Source organism: Phaenicophaeus curvirostris, chromosome 7 (assembly GCF_032191515.1).
Source record: "Phaenicophaeus curvirostris isolate KB17595 chromosome 7, BPBGC_Pcur_1.0, whole genome shotgun sequence".
NCBI lineage: Eukaryota > Metazoa > Chordata > Aves > Cuculiformes > Cuculidae > Phaenicophaeus > Phaenicophaeus curvirostris.
In genome coordinates this window covers 10,426,204-10,446,923 of record NC_091398.1, presented here as the reverse complement: position 1 = coordinate 10,446,923, position 20,720 = coordinate 10,426,204, and the positions used below count along the sequence as shown (strand labels likewise).

General features: G+C 38.5%; 1 protein-coding gene across 2 annotated transcripts in view; it reads right to left on the bottom strand.

The window, feature by feature from the left end:
• HIBCH (3-hydroxyisobutyryl-CoA hydrolase) overlaps nucleotides 1-18,660 on the bottom strand; it is a 46,219-nt gene extending 27,559 nt beyond the window's left edge. For both annotated transcript variants that reach the window (XM_069860763.1, XM_069860764.1), the window contains exons 1-6: nucleotides 18,612-18,660; nucleotides 16,697-16,739; nucleotides 15,793-15,933; nucleotides 14,269-14,353; nucleotides 11,985-12,065; nucleotides 9,924-9,976 (exon numbers count right to left, since the gene is read on the bottom strand). In XM_069860763.1, coding sequence (XP_069716864.1) covers nucleotides 9,924-9,976; nucleotides 11,985-12,065; nucleotides 14,269-14,353; nucleotides 15,793-15,933; nucleotides 16,697-16,739; nucleotides 18,612-18,652 — 444 coding nt within the window. In that variant the 5' untranslated portion in view covers nucleotides 18,653-18,660. The remainder of the gene's footprint in view (nucleotides 1-9,923; nucleotides 9,977-11,984; nucleotides 12,066-14,268; nucleotides 14,354-15,792; nucleotides 15,934-16,696; nucleotides 16,740-18,611) is intronic.
• Between the last annotated feature and the right edge of the window lie 2,060 nt (nucleotides 18,661-20,720).

Here is a 20,720-nt window from a genome sequence, read left to right as displayed (position 1 = left end):
AATGTTTTCAAAAACTTAAGCTGGCGAAGTGAGTGAAATTGACTTAAGAAGCAGCAGAAGCTTATAACTACGCTAGATCAAAAATCACTAATGTAAGAGCATTACTCTCTGCATCCAGACACAGCAAACCTTAAACTGAATCAAAATTCATCTTCGTTCATCATTAATGTTATGGACCACCACAAAGGGTATAATCCATTTTCATCTGTAGATACTAACAGACAAGATGACTTAGTGAACAAGACCCATGCAGCAATAGCAGAACAACCTGGACTAAGAATATAACTTTCTTTGGTTGATGACACATAAATCAACTTTATACAAGTATTTTAGAGATATCATTACAGAACAGTGCTTTTTGTGAACTTTTCAATCATTTAGTGTAGTATTTTAAAACATAAAATATTAATGTAATATAATTTAAATATAAAATATTAATTTTCACATACTGATTATATATTAGAGAATCTCAGTCCAAATTTCTACAGACATACAGAAGCTCAGCAAGCTGACTGGAAATATGTTATCTGTAATAATACCTGATGCTTCACTCTTAAGTATTTTCCTTACAGCCCGGTGCCAAAAATGCAAGAAAGCTTGTGCTATGATTAATGACCAATATCTGATGAACACTCTGACACTTTGTGGCACAAATCAGTGACACAGCCCATTCCAACCATGTGTTTTCAAAAGTATACTTTTATCTTCATCATAGATTCAGACATAACATTTAAAAAATCTCCAATATCTGAATATCCAATATGACAAAGTACCAGCATTACTTGTTCTATTGACACAAACATATTACAAAGCTTTTTTTTTTTTTTTTTTCTTGAAACTGAAGAAAGACTTCCAGTTCTTAAAGACCAGCTCATGCAATAGAACTTTATTTAAACAGGGGCACAATTATGTGAACGACAGGAGTGAATTGAGAGGATTTTGTAATGACGTTCTCAGGAAAAAACTCTTTAGAAAGCTAAGACATTAAAACTAACTCAAGGAGAAAATAAGCATTCAACTACTTCTGGAAATGAGAAAAATTAACCAAAATATGAAAGGACGGAGAAGCAGGAAAAGATAACCCTCTTCAGAACTTCTTCCCTTGATCTATAATAAAAGGAAGGAGAGGGAAATAATGAGATCACTCTCAATGTGAGACTTGGCATCTACATGACGGCCTAGAATCAGAAAAAAATAGTGGAACTTTTAGCAAGAAAGTGTGTGGTGTTAAATGGAAAGAACAAAACAGCACAGTAGCCTGCAAAATCGCTGCAAAGACAGACAACAGCGCAAGGGTAGGAAAGCTTTCCATGTAGCCACAAATAAAACTTCCTTTAAACACAGACAAGTTGCAGAAAAAAAAACGACAATAATCTGCCAAGTACAGTTTAAAACTTCATTTTTAGTCTCAAAGTAGAGGAGTGATGTTTGCTTTATGATATGATCTATATGTCACCACATTACACAGGAAGGCAAACACTCATTCTGTCATTCTAAAATACAAGGACAGTATGATTGGATAATACCAACATCTGTACAATACACATTTAGAAAGTCTGCCTTTCTTTTCTGTGTGTAAACTAGTGGCGTCTGTCCCCTTTCATAGCACACATTAAATAAGTCGGTCTTTGTGGGACTGGGAGAGGGAGGAGAAAGGAGTTTGAAATACTGCACCAGTACTGACCCATCATTAAATACTTGTTTTCAGGACAGTGCTTTATGATAAACCCTTTGGAGAATAACATCACATGCAAATCATTGAACACTCAGCAGTTATTTGCTGTTGATGTCAAGAGCTGCTGGTTATTATAGTCCGATTAGCTACAAAATTAAGTGCACCATTTGTCCTTAGGATCACACGCAGGAGCTAAAGCAGGCAGATCAGTGTGCCAGATGGTAAATACACTGTAATATCAGCAAAGAGCAAATCCTTTCTTAGTACTGCCTTAGCATTGTTTTCAGCACACTATTACAACAGCTAAGCGGTATGCAAGTCAATTTCCCAAAAATTTCTTTCAAAGTACAACAAATAACTACTTGCAAAATCTGTATTCCATTTTAGAGTAAAAGCTGCCTTCAGCTCTGAAGCACTGGCAACAAAATGGACCACAAGCTCCTATTTGGTACACAAGCATGTGTTTGCGGAGGGAGGGATAGGAGGAGAGGAAGAGAGTGAACTGGAAAGCAGCTTATCTAGGTTCAGTATGACAATTACTTTTACTTCAGGGCAGATTATGGAGCATAAATTAAAACAAAACCAAAGATGTTCATGTTTCAGAGCCAGATGACTGACAAGAGTCATGACATATTTATAAAAAGTAAGAAAAAGCAGAAGCAGAAGTCCCAAGAAGCACTGACATTTCTAAATTCCAGCTTCTTAGCTGTAAAAAAGTATTAAAGGGGTAATAATGTCCATTACAGCACAGAAAATCTGTGCTATGTACAATAATAATTTTTCATGAACTTTTATAAGCTGCAGTTAGTTACCCTAAGCTCATGATACACGTGTATATTTACTAATAACTAATAAGCAGAATTTCTATAGTTTGCAATAAAATTTGCACCACACAGGGAACACCAAAGGAGTTGCCATTTGTTCTGAGAAATATTAAAATATATATTAAAAATTGTATCACAAGTGAGCAAAAAATGTGAGATTTTACAGTTATGGTTAATTCTAATGTTTCCTAGTTTCTGAATGTTAGCTCCAAATTCTGCTATCTACGCCTCTGTATAGAAGCTATATGCACACAACTTACATCCTAAAAGCAAATAATTTTAAAAATCACATACGGAAGGACATATTGCAGCGTGGAGGAAAATGGGGAGCTTCTCACTCCCTCCTTGTATTTTATATGCCTGAGGGATATCAGAAAACAATTGTTGCAGTCTATAATATTTGTCTGGCTTCTTTTTCCACAGATTCTCTATTCACAGCTCATAGTTCAAATGAGACCATGATGAAGTAAAGCAGTCGGTCGTCTTTATACTTCACACCTTCTTCTTTCAGTCTTCAGACACCTCAGCTAAACATACCGAAATGCCAATAATCAATAGTTTACAAGATTTTAACTTTGATTTTAGATACAGGCTCACAACTTTTATTTACGTATTTTTATGGAAAAGAAAAGGCAACCATCAAGTGTTATGTTCACAATGATGCTGTTTCACTAGTCTGCAAGAGACAACAGCAATGCCAGGCAAGTTTCTTGGAAGGAAAGACTCAGCATAGATGTTCATACCCACAAATGGCACAGAGAGAAAGGGTAGACCCTTTTCTCTACTTTTACATCACTGGGAACTGCTGTCGGTTATGGGCAGACTCAGGTTGTGGACCACTGAATCTACTGCAGCAGACCTGCTAGTTGAATCTCAGAGGCTAACTCATGAACCCTATAAATAAAGAATTTTATTTGTGCTTTTTATCTGCAGTGGTAAGAAAGGTCTGTCTTTTTTCTAATGCTGCTTTGGTTCTGACTACAGAGCATAAGGCCATCGAAAAAAACATAAATAATTCCATTTTACAAATACGTAGTTTAGATTCAACATTGATGCTCACTTTTCTTTGAAGTATTTTGAAAGAAACAAGAAAAAATGTTTCTACCCACATATGCCAGAATTTTTACAAATATGTTGATGGCAAAATGAACATTCCTGAAGAATTACAGACACAAAATCTGAATGAAAATGGGGCAGGATTAGGACAGCTATCACTCAGCTCCAACTCTTCTGTGTACTGGAATTATATTGACTAAAATATATAAGGTAGAAGCTGCTTATGACATCACTACCAGTTTACTTGATGAGAACTATTAATATAATAAGAACTGTTGACCAAATCCTGCTAAAGTATAAGTTTAGACATTTGTAACCAAAGGGGAATCAGGGTCAGATGCATAATAGAAGGAATATTTCCAAACCATAGAGTAAGTTCAGGAATTTGGCTGCCTCCGTTTCTCTGGAGCCCCACCTTGATTAAAACAGTGTTGTCACTTGGTAAGCGGCATTCTAAAAAAGCCTCATATTTTGAACAGCATACAGCAGAAAAGTTTCTGCTCATAAACAAACTAGGGAAACAGAGCCTAGATAGTATTGCTATGAAATGGAGGTCACAATCATCTTAAAGTACATTAAGATTTACTAGCAGTGTGCAATCAAAATAAGTGGGCACCCTAGCTGAGATCATTCAGAAGGCAATTACTAATGAAGTTTTATTTGATATATTCATTATGTGCTTGGATGATGAAATAACAAGGATTTCTATAATATACAGTGTTTTTTTGTGAAGGCAAACACTTTCATGGGCAAGATTAGAACGATCTCACTCTGGAGAGCAGATAGAAACCAATGAAAAGAAAACTACACTTAAAGTGAAATCAAATGAAGAGGTTACAAGTATGTTTTCTATGGAACAAATGCCTTGACGTTTTTCAGGGGCTTACAGCAATCATGAACTTAATATATATAATAATGCAATGCTGTTGCAGAAAGAACTATGTAAGGTATCACAGCAGAGTCCCTACCAGCAGCACCAAATGGCTGATGCACTCACTCAGCCTAGATTCAATAGGCCGGGGAAGCCTAATCAGACTGATATGGTGGAGCTATAAAAGGCAATGCCAGTGAATACAGCACTCAGGTTTCCTGAAGGTGGAAAGGAAGGAGTTGTAGGCTCCGGAAAAAAAATGTAGCTCCACAAGATTGGCTCTTTGGCAAATAAGTTCTGTTCAAGAAGAAGATTTAAAAAAAATCAGTAAAAGATGAGCAACAGAGATATGCACTGTGATGGGAGTTTATGTAATGCAAGTAGAAAAGAGGTAAGAGTAATAGCTTTAAGAATAACTAGAAGTGGTGGCCTCTTAGCACCTGATGCTTTGAGATGCTGCTATTTACATGAGCAGTTTGTGACAGAATATCTGTGTAATATATGTGGGATAATTATTCTGCTCTACTTGGTGCCAATGACTCCTCCAGCTGAAATACTGTCTGGTCTCTGGTAATGAACTGTAAAGCACACAAGTTGGAGAGATTCCAGAGGATTGCAAGATGACCAAGAGACTTATTCTTTAGTAAAGGATGAATAACTCTCCTTATGCCTATTAAAAAGAAATGGCTGGGAGCAAGGAACACAAGTATCTCAAAATAGTCTTACAGGGCCGTGACTGAGACAGGAATCTATTGAGTACACATACTAGAGACTTAAATTACCTACTAGGGAATCTTCACTTGAAAGAATAATTAGGCACTTAGGTGGAATATCTAGAAAAAACCAGAATTCTTACTGTTAGAGAGTTCTGAACACATTAAGCCAAAATCTGCTAAGCAATCATCTACTTATATTTAAATCCACTTCAAGCGAAAAAGATTAATCCTGAGGCTTCTCTCAGCTCTATACATTTGTACAGTCTAAAGCTTAACATATTGGACATCACCACCTGAGTGACTAACACAGACACAAGTACTATTTTAGAAAATTCTGCTCTTGGATAGACACTTTAAAGATATTCTATGTAACTTAGGTGTAAACTGTCAGTTTAAGTAAAAGCCCTTGCCGAAAACACCTGTACTGCTAGGTGTATTGACAAAACAAAAGGAAAGCCTCTCATGAACCCAAAGATCCAATTAACAGGTTCTCTTCTCATGTTCACAGTCCATATACCTGACATCCTTCTCTGTCAAGGAGAGAATAAAACAGCCAGTACTGCATACTGCTCTCACAAACTGGGCCCTAGAATCTGAGGAGTCACAGATAGAAATAAGGTTGGGGTTGGGTGCCTTTTATCTCTTTAAATTGTGAGCTATATTAATGTTACAACTTCCTATTACTCTACATGAGTAAAGCAGGAGTTACTTCATATTTTCTCTACATGAAAATTAGAAAGTAAGATTCTCAGAATAGTTCAAAGCACGGGGCTTTGCAAAGGATATAAGAGAGCTGTCAACTCTACCAAACTCCATTTCTGTACTGAAAACGTTGCACATGACCATACTAATTTAAAACCTGCTTACCCCACAAGATCTTTCCTCATCCTAAAACTCAAAGCATTAATTGTTAAAGCAAGAAGCATAACATAATGGCATAACCTTTATATGACTGTAACTTGCTAAAATAAACTTAGCAAATATACTGTCAGAGGCTAGATTAAGGGATTAAAGCCTATGTTTATTTGTCCAAAGCCAAGAATTCCTAAATTTGAGTAACAGTCTCTACTAATCAGTAAAAAAAAGTATTTTAAGGCCTATTTTGGCCTTATTAACAATTAAGCATATAAACATTCAATAACATTAGATGATAGGCCTGAAACAGTAGCAAACTACTTTTCACAAAGCACAAAATTCAACTGTGAAACTGTTTGCCACAGGCCCTTCTGAAGATCAAGCCTACCTAAAATGTCCAAAGTACTAGATGAATGTAGAAGTATGACTACTGATGAGTATTCACCACTGTGGCTCTGAAATGGAATGGTTGGACTCGATGATCCAGTGGGTCTCTTCCAATCTGGTTATTCTATGATTCTATGATTCTATGAAATAAAGCCTGGCTCAGGAGACTTCTAAATCATGCATGCTATAGCATATGCTACTAAGGAAGAGGCTACTTTATGCATGCTATCGCAGATTCATCCCTAAACTAAGGTCAGTGGCCTTTAGCTCTTGAAAATCACATACATCTGCTTTGGCAATACCACCGAAGTTTTAAGTATGCTTTACATAGTTATCCCAGTGACGTGGATCACAGTAATTAACTTCCAAAGTCTATGGCCTATACTTTTTTTTTTTTTTTTTGCTGTCAAATATTCAGCTTGAATTCTAAGTCAAATTATCCAAAAGCCACTCTGTCTAGAATACGTTCTTTGGCTCTGAAACAGGTTTAAAATACATTTTAATTAAACCTTTTAGTCTATTAGAAAGAGTATCTGACATTATAATATATTTTGTGCCAAAGACTTATTTAAAACCATAGATTTAGGCTGAGCTTATAAAGTGTACTCTATTCATCTCCGAAGACCTTGAGAAGAGATTTTTCTAGATCCAAGAAGCCCATACTTAGGACCACATTTACAGACAATAATATTTTTTTAAAAACATATATATGTTGAAATACTCTTTCTTGTCTACTGTTCAGGTATTTCATTTAAAAAAAAAAATCTGTGCAAAGAAGTCAACTAAAATAATTTGAATAGTAGTTTTTAGCAAGACAAGAGTACATGCCCAGTGTGCCCTTCAACTGTATGTGCCCTTTAGCAGTAAATGTGATACTTATAAATCGTTTCACTATTTTTCAGTAAAATGTAGTCACCTTTGCTTCATCCAACATACTTGTCACTAGAACCTGCTGCTCAGAGTAATTAACAAAAAGATTAAAATTTATGTTTATAACTGAATACTAATGTTCCATGAATTGCAGGCGTATAGGCAAGAAGGTGCAGAAAACAAGCTCCACAGCCCCATCTGTTGGCTAATTAAGCTCTCGAGAAAGCCCTCTATGAGCCTCTAGCCGACAATGCTAAGTGGAATCAGTTTGGTTTTTGACACAATTCCAAGTTATACTATCAAAAATCTATGATACACATGCATCAGTAGTAAATTTTCTACCTAAGCACATAATAGCTGACTTTCTAACACAATGCATAGTTTCTAATTTATTTTAAATTAAACAACAGAGCATGGTGCTTTTTTTTTGAGCAAGGTTGAGATTGACTTGCTTGCATTTTCATTCATAGACAATTGGTCTATAGTGAAACTGCAGTGTTTAAGAGGTATTGATTTTTTTAAGCCCAAGCTAAATCCACTTGCCTCTAAAGCCATGGGCTTGAATATAAATTTTTAAAGGAATTTCCTGTTATTTTTAAGTAATTGACAAATATTTCTAGCTCCTGTTGACTTACAGGGACTAAGATAGACGGAGTCTTGAGCATATGAAAGAGATCAAATATGACTCAATTGTGTCAAAAAACAAGATCCTAGGATCTGAATGACTTAAAAGAAAGCATCTAAATAGACCATGAATAGAATAGCTACTTGGTATGAATGCAGGTCTAGCGAATAATTACAGCAGGACAGAGTACTTCTATACAGCAAGGAGAACAAGATAACAGTGTGACCATGACAAGTTCAAGGAGTGTTTTATTCTTTTTAATCTATAAAATTCCACTGCCATGAACCTACTTGTACCACAACACGGCTGCTGCAAGCATTAAGTTTGGTTAAGATCAGTTCTGATGGGGCTCCCAATGCTGAAAATGGTGAAAGAAGAAGAAGGGAGCTAACACACTTTTCCTACATAAATACTCCATTTAGAGGAGTCAAAGCAAGTCTTACAGACAGGAGAGGTAGTTGAAAGGAAAAGCATAGAAGACAACACAAAATTAACACAAGACACACAGAGAAATTAATCAGTGTTGAAAAACACTACTGCTAACCTTCTTTATTTAATTGTCAGTAGATAATTCCATATACTGCCAACAAGAGAGGGGAAGAAAAAAAAAAGTGTGTTGATGAAAATACGCACTCCAGAAGGCAAGACACTGTCTCAGAGTAAACCGCAGCCGTATTAACAAGTGCAAATTAAATAGCACTCAAGGTTAAAAAAATAGTTTGAAAGTAGCCTGGAACTTGAGACCTACCTGCTTGTTGCCCTATGCTAAGTTGCATACTTGCTCAAGCGAAATCTAGTTCCCTATATGCAAATGAAGATAACTGCTAGATATGAATGAAGATAATTGCTCTAAAGGCAATTAAACACTGTCAAGGTCTCACTGAAATCTGGGTATCTAACTAATGTTTCAAGCTAACTGCTGTCTTTTAAAAGCTCTTTACAAGAAAGAGAAATAATAAAGAACCTTAGTAATGCAGGATCATCTGACTCCATTATGCTCTTTCCAGTCCAAAAAATTATTCATTTCAAAAGACAAAATTCTATTCCTGCTTAGGCCACAATCAAAATAGGCAATTTATAGGACCTCTATAAAGACATCAGCTGCTGGGCAGGTTTGCTTTTTCATAGCTACCTATGCTATTATTCCATAAAATAAATGGGCTCCTTATCACTTATACACAAACCTTCAGGTCTCCTATATTCAATAAAAACCTTTTTCTGTAAGAACACGGAAAAAATTATATGTGCAAGGAAAGATGGAAAAGGAAGAGCCGTGACAGGTGATGGATCATGTGGTGTTCCACTTCCTGCCTGCTGTCACAAACATAACTTAAATAGACATCCATATATGCACAGACTGACTTCACTACCAAACTAATTGTTCTAAATAAATTAAGATTATTGTATTCTACTCCCTGTTATGGTACAAACATATCTGACAGATATCAAACTGAAGAGAACAGCATGGAATCTTCTCCATGTTGCTTTGGTAATAAGGCGGGGGGAATCAAGATCCTATAACTCACATTTTAGGAGTACAGCAGAGGTGAGAAAGTAGATGCATTTCCAGATTATTTATTGGGAAAACAGAGAACTCATGTTATGAAAGTCTGTTAAATTATAGCTTAGAATGGCATTTTTCCAATTTTTCAGAGTTCTCCTTTAATTGTATTTTTATATAGTTCTATTTTATAATGCATGTTGAGGGGAAAATTATTCTCAGCTCTCGTATGATCTACAAACCCACACTTCAGTATTCTGAAAACTTTTGTGAGGGATATTTCCTACTGTAACAGGATTCTGCTTTTTTTCTCAGCACAACTGCCAGAGCCTCAGAGAAAGCAGTTGCACTATCAAAGAAGAGCAGACGCACTAGAAGAGAAGCAATCTACCCTTGCAAGCAAGACAGACAGGTTCAGATTACAATGTTTGTTCTTGAACTGAAATGTTTGCGATGCCATGTGTGCACTTCATTCAGCTCAATTACAGAACATTGCATTACTTTCAAACAAATTACAACACCATACCACAGTACTTCACTTACCCCTCCCATTGTAATGCCATTGATAAGTGCCACGTATGGCTTCTTGCAAGTGCCTGTAAGAAATGTAAAAAAAACAACTGTACATTCTTTCAAAAGAGCGGACCTGCGACTGTCTGTATACATGACACATTTTCCCATGTCTTACTTCAGCAAAGGTAACAGGAAATAAATGGTAAATTAAACAGTAAAGTATCAATTTATAATGAAGGTATTTCATGTAATTCTTACGCAATGAAAAGCAACACCAGTTACTGTCTTACAGTATTCTCAGTGCTGTAAGAGTACTTGTACACAACCATCAAATATCAGGTTGTTTGCTATGGGAGTACCTGACAATTCAGCCATATCTGGCCCCTTTGTAGGGCATTGGAACACAACAGGTTCCTTTCGCCCTATCTCACAGCTGGGATTAACAGCACAGTGTGTACCAACACAACAGGACTTTAATACAAAGTTAGACGCGGTTAGCTTTCAGCCAAAATGTGACTATAAGCTGCTGCAATGCATACATGTTTTGTCTTGCCAGCTCTGTTGCATGTTAAAACCTTGAATGTGGTGCAGGCAGGTCAAAATGATAATTCCTTAAAGTACCAGAGTTTTATCTACCAACTTTATTTGTTCATGCCTTTAGGAGGCACGAAACTAGAGACCTGATGCTTTCAATTACCATTCTCAGAAAAATTTCACAAGTTCACTGTGAATGATACTGCTGGCTCACATTCAGTGTTTTCAGGTCAGACTCAAAAGTTCAGTCAGATTACTGATACAGGTATCTGCTGCAATTGTTACTAGCTTTTCTGCAGCAAATTGTTTAAAAAAATGCAGTTCAATTCTACAAATTAGTATTTGGAAAATATAACAGAGTTGTATTTTTAACTTTGATCTTACATGAACATACAAGCTAATGTATGTGTTCTAGATGCTAGTCTTTGCAACAAATTTCTATAGAATCATGCCTTTCCTATGCTGGGAAAGCAGCTCCCTTGTGTATTTTTAAGTTGTAACACATGAGATATAAATAAATCCTTTTGGCAGAAATCTCAGTCATAAAGGAATACAATCATACCAAAGTTATCAAAAATCTAGGTTTTGTAACTACATGCACTATAGACATAGAACACCCTGAATAATTTTAAAGTATGTACCCTTGCAATATTTGAATAGACTAGAACAGTTAGTTGGAAGGGACCTACAACGAAGAGCTAGTCCAGCTGCCACAGTAATACTAGTCATTCCCAAGCCTTAAACTGTTTTTTCTGGATGAAGACAAGAAATTTACATGATAAACATGCTAAAACTGGGAATTCTGTCAAACAAAGTAAAAGTACTTTCTCATTCTAATAACACTGTGCACTTCTGATGACCTAAGGTGATATACAACATGTTCACCACTCCTCCTGTAGTGACTAATATTGGATACAATGTTTACAAAAGTCAAACTGAATCCAACTAAAGTATGTTTGGAAAAGTTTCTTCTCACCAAAATATTTAGCTCTTGACTATCACCCTAAAGAATTAATATTCATCCTTAATATTCACACAGTGTCTTTACAGGTAGTTATTTTAAGATCACATCCTCCTAGGTACTCTGCAATAAATTAGGCGGTTAACTATTATAGCCTGACTATTCATTTACGCAGTTTATTTAAATGGAAAGCTTTAAAATAATTTGATCTTGTGCTTTCTGACTGAATATTAATAATTTTCAGTGCATCTACTTTTACCTCAGATTTTCTTTGAAGTACATCAATGATACTTAGTGCAGAACTGCACCTTCTGCCACCTAAGACTTAATTCATCCGTAGCACAAATATAACTACACAGAACAATGGGATGGAATAAGGTAGCTATTGCAATAGCTTAAGCAAAAGAAAAACTCTGCATGCAAGGTAAAAAAATAAGGTATGTTACACTACTGGTATTGAACTTAACAAAAAAAAAAAAATACTACTTCTATTATGTTATCACAGCCTTCCAAAGATTAGCAAAGAGAGAAAGTGAATTTACATTCTAAGCCATTACTATGAAAACTACTGCTTCAGAATTTGCTATTAAACATACCTATGGCATTGTTCAGGGTATATTCTTCTCGGAAGAAATCCTGTGCCAATCTATCTCCAACTTTTCCTGCCTCTGTGATGGCTTAAGAGAAATAAAAAATCTGAAGGTAATTCTGGTTAATAAAAAGTGCAAGTTAAAAAAAATCATGTCACATAACAGTTTTTCTCCTACAGCAACCAAACAGCAACTTAGTTCTGCTTTATTTTATTTGAGAAAATTTGCTCAAACTTAAATACCACAGAATCACAGAATAACCAGGTTGGAAGAGACCCACCGGATCATCGAGTCCAACCGTTCCTATCAAACACTAAACCATATCCCTCAGCACCTCGTCCACCCGTGCCTTAAACACCTCCAGGGAAGGTAACTCAACCACCTCCCTGGGCAGCCTGTTCCAGTGCCCAATGACCCTTTCTGTAAAGAATTTTTTCCTAACGTCTAGCCTAAACCTCCCCTGGCGGAGCTTGAGGCCATTCCCTCTTGTCCTGTCCCCTGTCACTTGGGAGAAGAGGCCAGCACCCTCCTCTCTACAACGTCCTTTCAGGTAGTTGTAGAGAGCAATGAGGTCACCCCTCAGCCTCCTCTTCTCCAGGCTAAACAACCCCAGCTCTCTCAGCCGCTCCTCATAAGGCCTGTTCTCCAGCCCTTTCACCAGCTTTGTTGCTCTTCTCTGGACTCTCTCCAGAGCCTCAACATCCTTCTTATGGTGAGGGGCCCAGAACTGAACACAGGATTCGAGGAGCGGTCTCACCAGTGCCGAGTACAGAGGGAGGATAACCTCCCTGGACCTGCTGGTCACGCCGTTTCTGATACAAGCCAAGATGCCATTGGCCTTCTTGGCCACCTGGGCACACTGCTGGCTCATATTCAGTCAGCTGTCAACCAACACACCCAGGTCCCTCTCCTCCAGGCAGCTTTCTAGACAGACTTCTCCTAGTCTGTAGCACTGCATAGGATTGTTGTGCTCCAAGTGCAGGACCCGGCATTTGGCCTTGTTAAGCCTCATGCCATTGGACTCTGCCCAGCGGTCCAGCCTGTTCAGATCCCTTTGCAGAGCCTCCCTACCCTCCAGCAGATCCACACTTCCACCCAGCTTAGTGTCGTCCGCAAACTTGCTAAGGGTGCACTCGATGCCTTCATCCAGGTCATTGATGAAGACATTGAACAGGGCTGGACCCAGCACTGAGCCCTGGGGAACCCCACTTGTCACTGGCCTCCAGCTGGATTTCACACCATTTACCACCACTCTCTGGGCCCGGCCATCCAACCAGTTTTCCACCCAGGAGAGTGTGCGCCTGTCCAGGCCAGAGGCTGACAGTTTCTCAAGCAGAATGCTGTGAGAAACTGTGTCAAAGGCTTTGCTGAAGTCCAGGAAGACCACATCCACAGCCTTTCCCTCATCCAGCAGCCGAGTGACTTTGTCATAGAAGGCGATCAGGTTAGTCTGGCAAGACCTGCCTTTTGTGAACCCATGTTGACTGGGCCTGATCACCCGGTTCTCTTGCATGTGCTTCATGATAGCACTCGAGATCACCTGCTCCATGACTTTCCCTGGCACTGAGGTCAGACTGACAGGCCTGTAGTTTCCTGGGTCCTCCCTGCGGCCCTTTTTGTAGATGGGAAATATGAACGCAAAGTTTCAGATTTGAGTCAATTCTATTACACTGGAGTCTTTGTCATATACTTGTGACATGTCCCGTTTGTGATATTTTTGTACCAATAAATAGAACACTCACTTAAAATGATTACACTGAAGACTGAATACTAAAAATGGGAAGCCAATTAGAGCAGGACATCATTCAATAACAATGCCTGTTCACCTAAAATTTAAAACCAATGCTAGTTTTCACAGTTTGGAGATTTCCTACAATTCATAGTTACAATATAACCACAGATCACAATTGTCAGCTCTGTATCTACCCATCTTGGACACAAATTATCCGACAGTAACAGAACTACCTGTTCCAACTTCAAGTTTCTTGTAAAGAATCTGTCAGTAATGAAAACCAGGGAAGAAAAAGGTATAGACAAGAACTCTCTCTTCTCAAGAATAACTGTCTGCTATTACCAGTTTTTATACTTTTATACAATGTTCTGATAGCCATCTCCTGATAAATAACTTAAATAGCATCCAAACATCAAGGCATCATAAGAAGTCAGGACAATTAATCTTACTGTTGTGCAACAAGCCTCCTGTTACCTGAGTTACAGTAAACAAAGGAAATCATTGCCAAGTAGTAAGTGGCAAATATAGGTCAAATGCTTAAGTGACCACAATCCTTACCTCTGATGTCACCTCCAGCACAAAAAGCTTTTCCCTCAGTTCCCTTTATAATTATTAGAAAAGTTTCAGGATCTTGCTCCCAAGTCTAAAAAGAAGTAAACATTTCCATGTAAGATTAAACTCTGTGCAAAAACATTTCTCTGTATACTGTCTAGAATTCTTATTTTACTTTTTGAAAAAGCAAATCAAACCATACTTCAAATAGTTTGTCTTAAATTGAAGTCTGAGAGTAAAATGTCTTTCTGCCACTCCTGTGCCCTATTCAATCTTGACACCAGAGATCAGCAGAGCTGCCTTGTTTATTTCAGAAAAACGCCTATGCAGAGCTCCCAACCTCTGCAGAAAGGCAGCGCCCCCTAAAACAGCGCCAGATAAATTGGGAACACAATGCTGAGACAGAATAACAATGTTTCAGGCCTAACAATAGAAGTTATATAAATCCAAGGTGCATGGCAAGGAAAACAGCATTGAAATTGTTGATGTATTTTGTCAAAATGACTAAAATCAAGGACTGGCTCAAATCAATTTTGAGTACAGATGCCTTGCTAGATACAAAGTCTATGAGGGGGGTCTGAATTAAGTATACTGCTACAAGACTTCAGCAGTGGTATAACCCTATAGAGAAACAGATGCCTTTTATCCTTCACCCTGCACTTAGACTACGCTTATATATCCCTTCTTCAAGTAAGTGTACCCAGATAAGAGAGAGATAAGACATTCCTGTATACCAGCAACTGTCCTTAAAATTACACCACCTTCTAAGGTGCGCTTCAAATAACGTCCAATACTCAGCACTACAGATGAAGTATTTTTTTCTTTAAATCTTCTTCAAAGAATGCATAAACTTGCAACACAATCATCTACCAAAATACCAAAAGGTGGGAAGCTATCCAAAAAATACTGGCATCTAATAAGTTTGACTTCGTGAGGATGATAAAATACCTTTAAATTAAAAGGGAACATGTGAAAGCTTAAAATTTCACATTACTTCACTAGCTTGCAGAAAGAGTGCCTGTAAAGATATAAAAAAAGTTCTTTAAAGAATGAAACTGACAGTAATTGCTTCCTAATGACTTGAAACTTTTATTTCAGCCACAGGGCCTCCCCACAAAACACGAACCTAACAAAGATGCACTATATAGCTTGGAATAGGCGCATGCCAACTCGCCAGCTGGGTGTTGCCAAAATGAACACAGAAACTCTGAGTGTGGCTTACCTTAACTCAGTCCTGGTTTTAATATGGGTGTCTCTTATCTATCCAGATGCTAAATTTAACTTTGTCTGAAAGCTTGGTCCTTAGAAGGAAGAGAAGACACATCAAACTTGCTTGAAACTGTCTGTTCTTTCCCATCCTATAAATATGACACCCAGATTTATAGGATTTTAGGAGAAACTGTGTGACTGCCAGTGCACTCACACAGATTTTCACTCTCTAAATTGGTACTATAAGAAGTGTCAGGCTGAATTTTAAAATTGGCTTGGACAGTGTGTGTATAGTGGATGGATAGAAGCTGAGCTACTAACCTTTATTTGTGGATAAATTCGATGGATCATAGAAAGATTTAATGCATTGAGAGCCTTGGGTCTATTCAAAATTATTATTCCCGCACCTCCTCTCTTTTCCAACACCACTTCAGCCGTGGAATCTGTGTGCTTAGACATCTTCTGTACACGACAAAAAAAAAATAAATAAAGCAAACGTTATCAGTTAGGTACCTTAAGTAAGTACTTACAAGAGTGTTTAAGGAAACATTCTCAAAAAGTATTTAAGATCATAAAACACGCATTTTGGAATTGCATTCTTAAGCTTTCCCAGTGTACTTCAAGGTACATTTGCATTTCCTAAACAACAGTGTTTTGAAAACACTTTATGTTTGATTTCTTAGAGTAATAACCTTCAGACTAGTATCCAAACCACATACTTCTTTGACAATGAACGTCTTTGAGTTCATTTAAAACAAAAACAAACACCAAAACACAAATTCATGGTTGACATTCTGAAATGCCTGCAAAAAATTACAGCAATGACAGTTCCATGTATTCTAACTGGCAGTTTCACGCTGCAAAACCAAACATCCACATTGCATTGTCTGTAACAATTTTTAACAGTAGAGAACAAATCACTAAACTATTTTCACAATTGATTTCAAACTCACAGTTGAAGGATATTTAAGGAACACATGGAAGCTATCATAGAAACTAGCTGTAAAAGTAGGTAAGGACAAAAATATTAAACATTAACTTACAGTATAATACAAATTTGCAACAAAGTGCTCAAAGACACGGACAACATTATGCTGGAGCCATAAAGTACGGCATTCAGAACCACTGTGAGCAGACACATTAGAAGATCAATGTACTGTTTGTCTCAGGGGAGTTAAGAGTCCTAAATGCTTCCAACCAAGTCAAACAATATGCAGTTTCTTACCAGATGCTGTAATATTACTTGCAGTCTGTTGAATGGCTTCAGCCTGAGAAAGAAATATTAAAAATGTAGCTAAACCAGCTATGTAATCCCCTAATACATAACTGCTGAGTGAAGCAAAGCTTTGTCAGGAAAATTTCTGAACACAATTATTTTACATTCTCTTTTTCAAAACAAGGTAAAAAGAGAGTAAAATTTTGACATCAAAACAGTTGGAAACTTCTTTGCTTACTAGCAAACAGCAGATACTAACACCAACTACTACTGTTGTCTATACATTCAAGTTAGAAGGAAAACCTGGAAATAACAAGATGAAGAGTTTAGGGGGTATTGTTTGACATTTAGCAGAGCGTCTTTTAAAGATTTACGTCCCTTTTCTGGACATTTTAACACTAGAATGTTAAAAAAAACCAGTCTTGTCAAAATTCTGTGCATTTCCAAAGCTTCCACTGCGTCAGACCTGCCCTCATGATCCATGTATGTATGTTTGCATTGCAGCCCCAAAGAGATACTCATACTGTGACAATTTTTGGACACATCACTCAATTTAAGTTATGATGATGTTATTTATCACTGTGCTGCATGGGGGGGGTACAGTTAACATTTGCTAGACATCAGACACCTGGCTTGTGTTAACAACTGACTTTTTCTTTCAGCCTCTTAGGAGCATAAAACCCAGCCAATTAACATGTTCATAGAATCATAGAGTGGTTTGGGTTGGAAGGGACCTTATAGATCATTCACTTCCAACACCTCTGCCATGGGCAGGGACACGTCCTACCAGACCAGGCTGCTCATGGCCCCATCCAACCCGGCCTTGAACACCTCCAGGAATGGGGCAGCCACAGCTTCCCTGGGCCAGTGCCTCACAACCCTCAGCATGAAGAGTTTCTTCCTAACGTCTAATCCAAATCTTCCCCTCTCCAATTTAAAGCCATTCCCCCTTGTCCCATCACTCTGTGCTGTAGGAAACACTTATTCACTGGTAAAATATTGAAAAGGACAAAGTCTTTGAAGCAAAGGCTTTACTTTTACTTTACAATTCAGCACTGAACGGGATGCCCCTCTAAAAAAGGCATACCATCTTACAAAAGCAGTAGGTACACATACTAGGTTTATACAAAGAACCACCTAAGTCCTTAAAGAGTGTTTATTTTTTTAGGTTATCCAACCATGTCCGGAGAGTTCGCTCTAGTTATCTCCTGACCCAAGACAACTACATCTCACAAGTCAATTAAGCATTTCAATAAATTCTCAAATCCCTACGACAGGTTATCTCTTGATCTATAAAAAAAAAAAAGCTACAATTTACAATTAAGCATATAGATAAATTCCTGCAACTCTAAGAGAGTGTTTATTCCTTCAGGTTATTCATACATTAACTCTTGATACATGACGGATTTATATTACAAGATAATTACACATACAAACCAGCTGCAGCAAAACTTATCAATTAATTCTCGCAACGCCCTTGTAAAAAGTCCCTTCCCAGCTTTCCTGGAGCCGTTTCAGATACTGGAAGTGAAAACACTACTAGCTTATTCTAATTTTTACCATGCACGGGAGGTAAATTAAAGACCTCACACAGAAAATCAAAGCGTATGTGATAACCACCTCACTTCTGAGAAACGATGGGTTCGCATTCACCTCCCACATCAGGCAGCTCAGCACGTTCTGTGCTAACAGCCCAGCGTCCTTTTTAACGACGTGCTGGTTTTAAAGAAGGGAAAATGAACCTAGGCCTGGCTAATCTGGGTTTTTAAACAGCATTTTTCCCCTTGAATCAGCAGCATTTCAACAGCTGAGGGAGCGGCAGTAGCGCCAGCGCAGCTCCTTTTGCCCAACGCCCACCCCTCCAAGCTACGAGGAGCGCGGGGCGGAGGAGGGAGGGGGAAGCGCGAGCAGCCCCCGCCGTTACCTGGGCAGCCACCACAACCCCGGCGCCGCCATGGCGGCCATCAAAGCGCGCGATCGCGCATGCGATGGGCGGGGGAGCGCCCATCTCCCCGCCTCGGGGCGGCTCTGAGGGGCCGTCACCTCCTCCTTCCTGTTGGGTAGCGTAGGGTTGGCTCTGTCTCTCTGCTTGACCTTGCTTTTGGGATAGGCAGAAACCCCCAAAGAGGGGAGATTAGAGAGGAAGAGGCAGTTCAGCGTCGATCAGACAGAAAAGACGGGGTTGTCTTCGAAGAATGAACAGTGTCTGAAAAAAAACACAGAAAGAAAACGTGCTGTCAGAGGGTCATTGTGTCTTAACCTTCAAAAAGTAGAATTTCTTCGATAAAACTTCACTTCAGCTTAAATAAAAAATATTCCACTTTTTCCTGGTACTATCTACTTGTATCAGGACTATGACTGCTTCCCTGGGCACTGAAGGAAAAAATTATTTGTTCTAAGTTTCTAACCTATTATGTATTTGAATATTATGGATAGATTTGGGGATTTTAGTACTAAAATGTAGGATTAGCTTGAAGAATAACTTTTAGCTCACCTGTGCCTGGATGCTTATGCTTAACTAAGGACTTTTAACAAGGCTGCAGTTAGAAAGAATGTGACTGTATCTAATTAAGACAGATAACAAGGACTAATGCAATGACAAGAGAAAGAAGAACCAGCTAGGACCAGATGCAGCTTTGAAGAGGTGCCCAAGGAGTCTAAGAGCAGGCGCAAGAGGGAGAGTTGAGAAGTTCAGCTGTGAGGAAGATCTACAGCCCTCTTCCAGAGGCCCCTGAAGACCCCCAGAGAGTAGAGCACATGCGCCAAGGGGAGGAAATATATATAAATAAATCCTGGGAACTCATTATAATAGACACACCTGTTCCAGGAAAAGTGATGAATATGCATGCTTCAACTGTATATGGCCTTTGTGAATTGTACTGGAAGTTGCACGCATATTAGGTAGAGCTATCCCCTGCATGGCTGGTGTTGCATTGAAGTATACCTTACTTAATAATCAAATTGGCACTGATTATTGAGTCTGACTTTACATGGCATCAGCAGTGTTCTAGTTCCTCTTTCAGTGCTCCACCACCCTCTAGATGAACAACCTTTTCCTACTGTACAACCTAAACCTCCCCTGGCACATACCTTCCCCTCTGGACCCTTCATCAACTATGTGGACCTCCTCTAGATACTCTCCAGTAGTTTGATGTCCTTTTTATACTGCAGTGCCCAAAACTGCATGCACTACTCAAGGTGAGGTCTCTCTAGTGCAGAGCAGACCAGGGCAATCACCTCCCTGGACTGGCTATGAATGCGGTGCTTGATGCACCCCAGGACACAGCGCGTCCTCTTGGCTGCCAGGGCATTAAGGCATTTGAGAACTTAAGGGCATCATAGTAGGATGCCATAATAGTATATTAACTTTTATTTCAGTAGCTACGTCAGACCAGATTTTTTTAGGCTGACACATGCCAGAATGAGACTGATACTAAAAAGTGTGATGAATCATGGAGTAAATTACAATACAGTGCATTAGGTAGAAGTGAATCATAGAATCATAAAATCACTGGGTTGGAAAAGACCTTTGAGATCATTGAGTCCAACCATACCTGTCCACTACTAAATCATAGCTCTAAGCACTTCATCTACCTGTCTTTTAAATACCTTCAGGGATGGTGACTCAACCACCTCCCCAGGCAGCCATTCCAGTGCCAGATAACACTTTTAGTGAAGAAATTTTTCCTAATGTATAATCTGAACCTCCCCTGGCACTACTTCATGCTATTCCCTCTCATCCTATCACCTTTCACTTAGGAGAAGAGACCAACATCGAACTCATTACAACCTCCTTTCTGGTAGTTATAGACAGTGATAAGGTCTCCCTTCAGCCTCATCATCATCTACATTATCTCTCAATGGAGCAAGTTCTTTAAGAAGAAATCTTAAAACCTTGAACTAAAATTATTTTGCTGGAAAAACATCCCAGCTCTCAGAAGCACTTCCAGAGAAGTCCCCAGAGGGCAACCTTGCTCTTCATTTAGAGAAATGATTCAGCCCCTGTGTACACCTTTTCTTTGTCATATTCTAG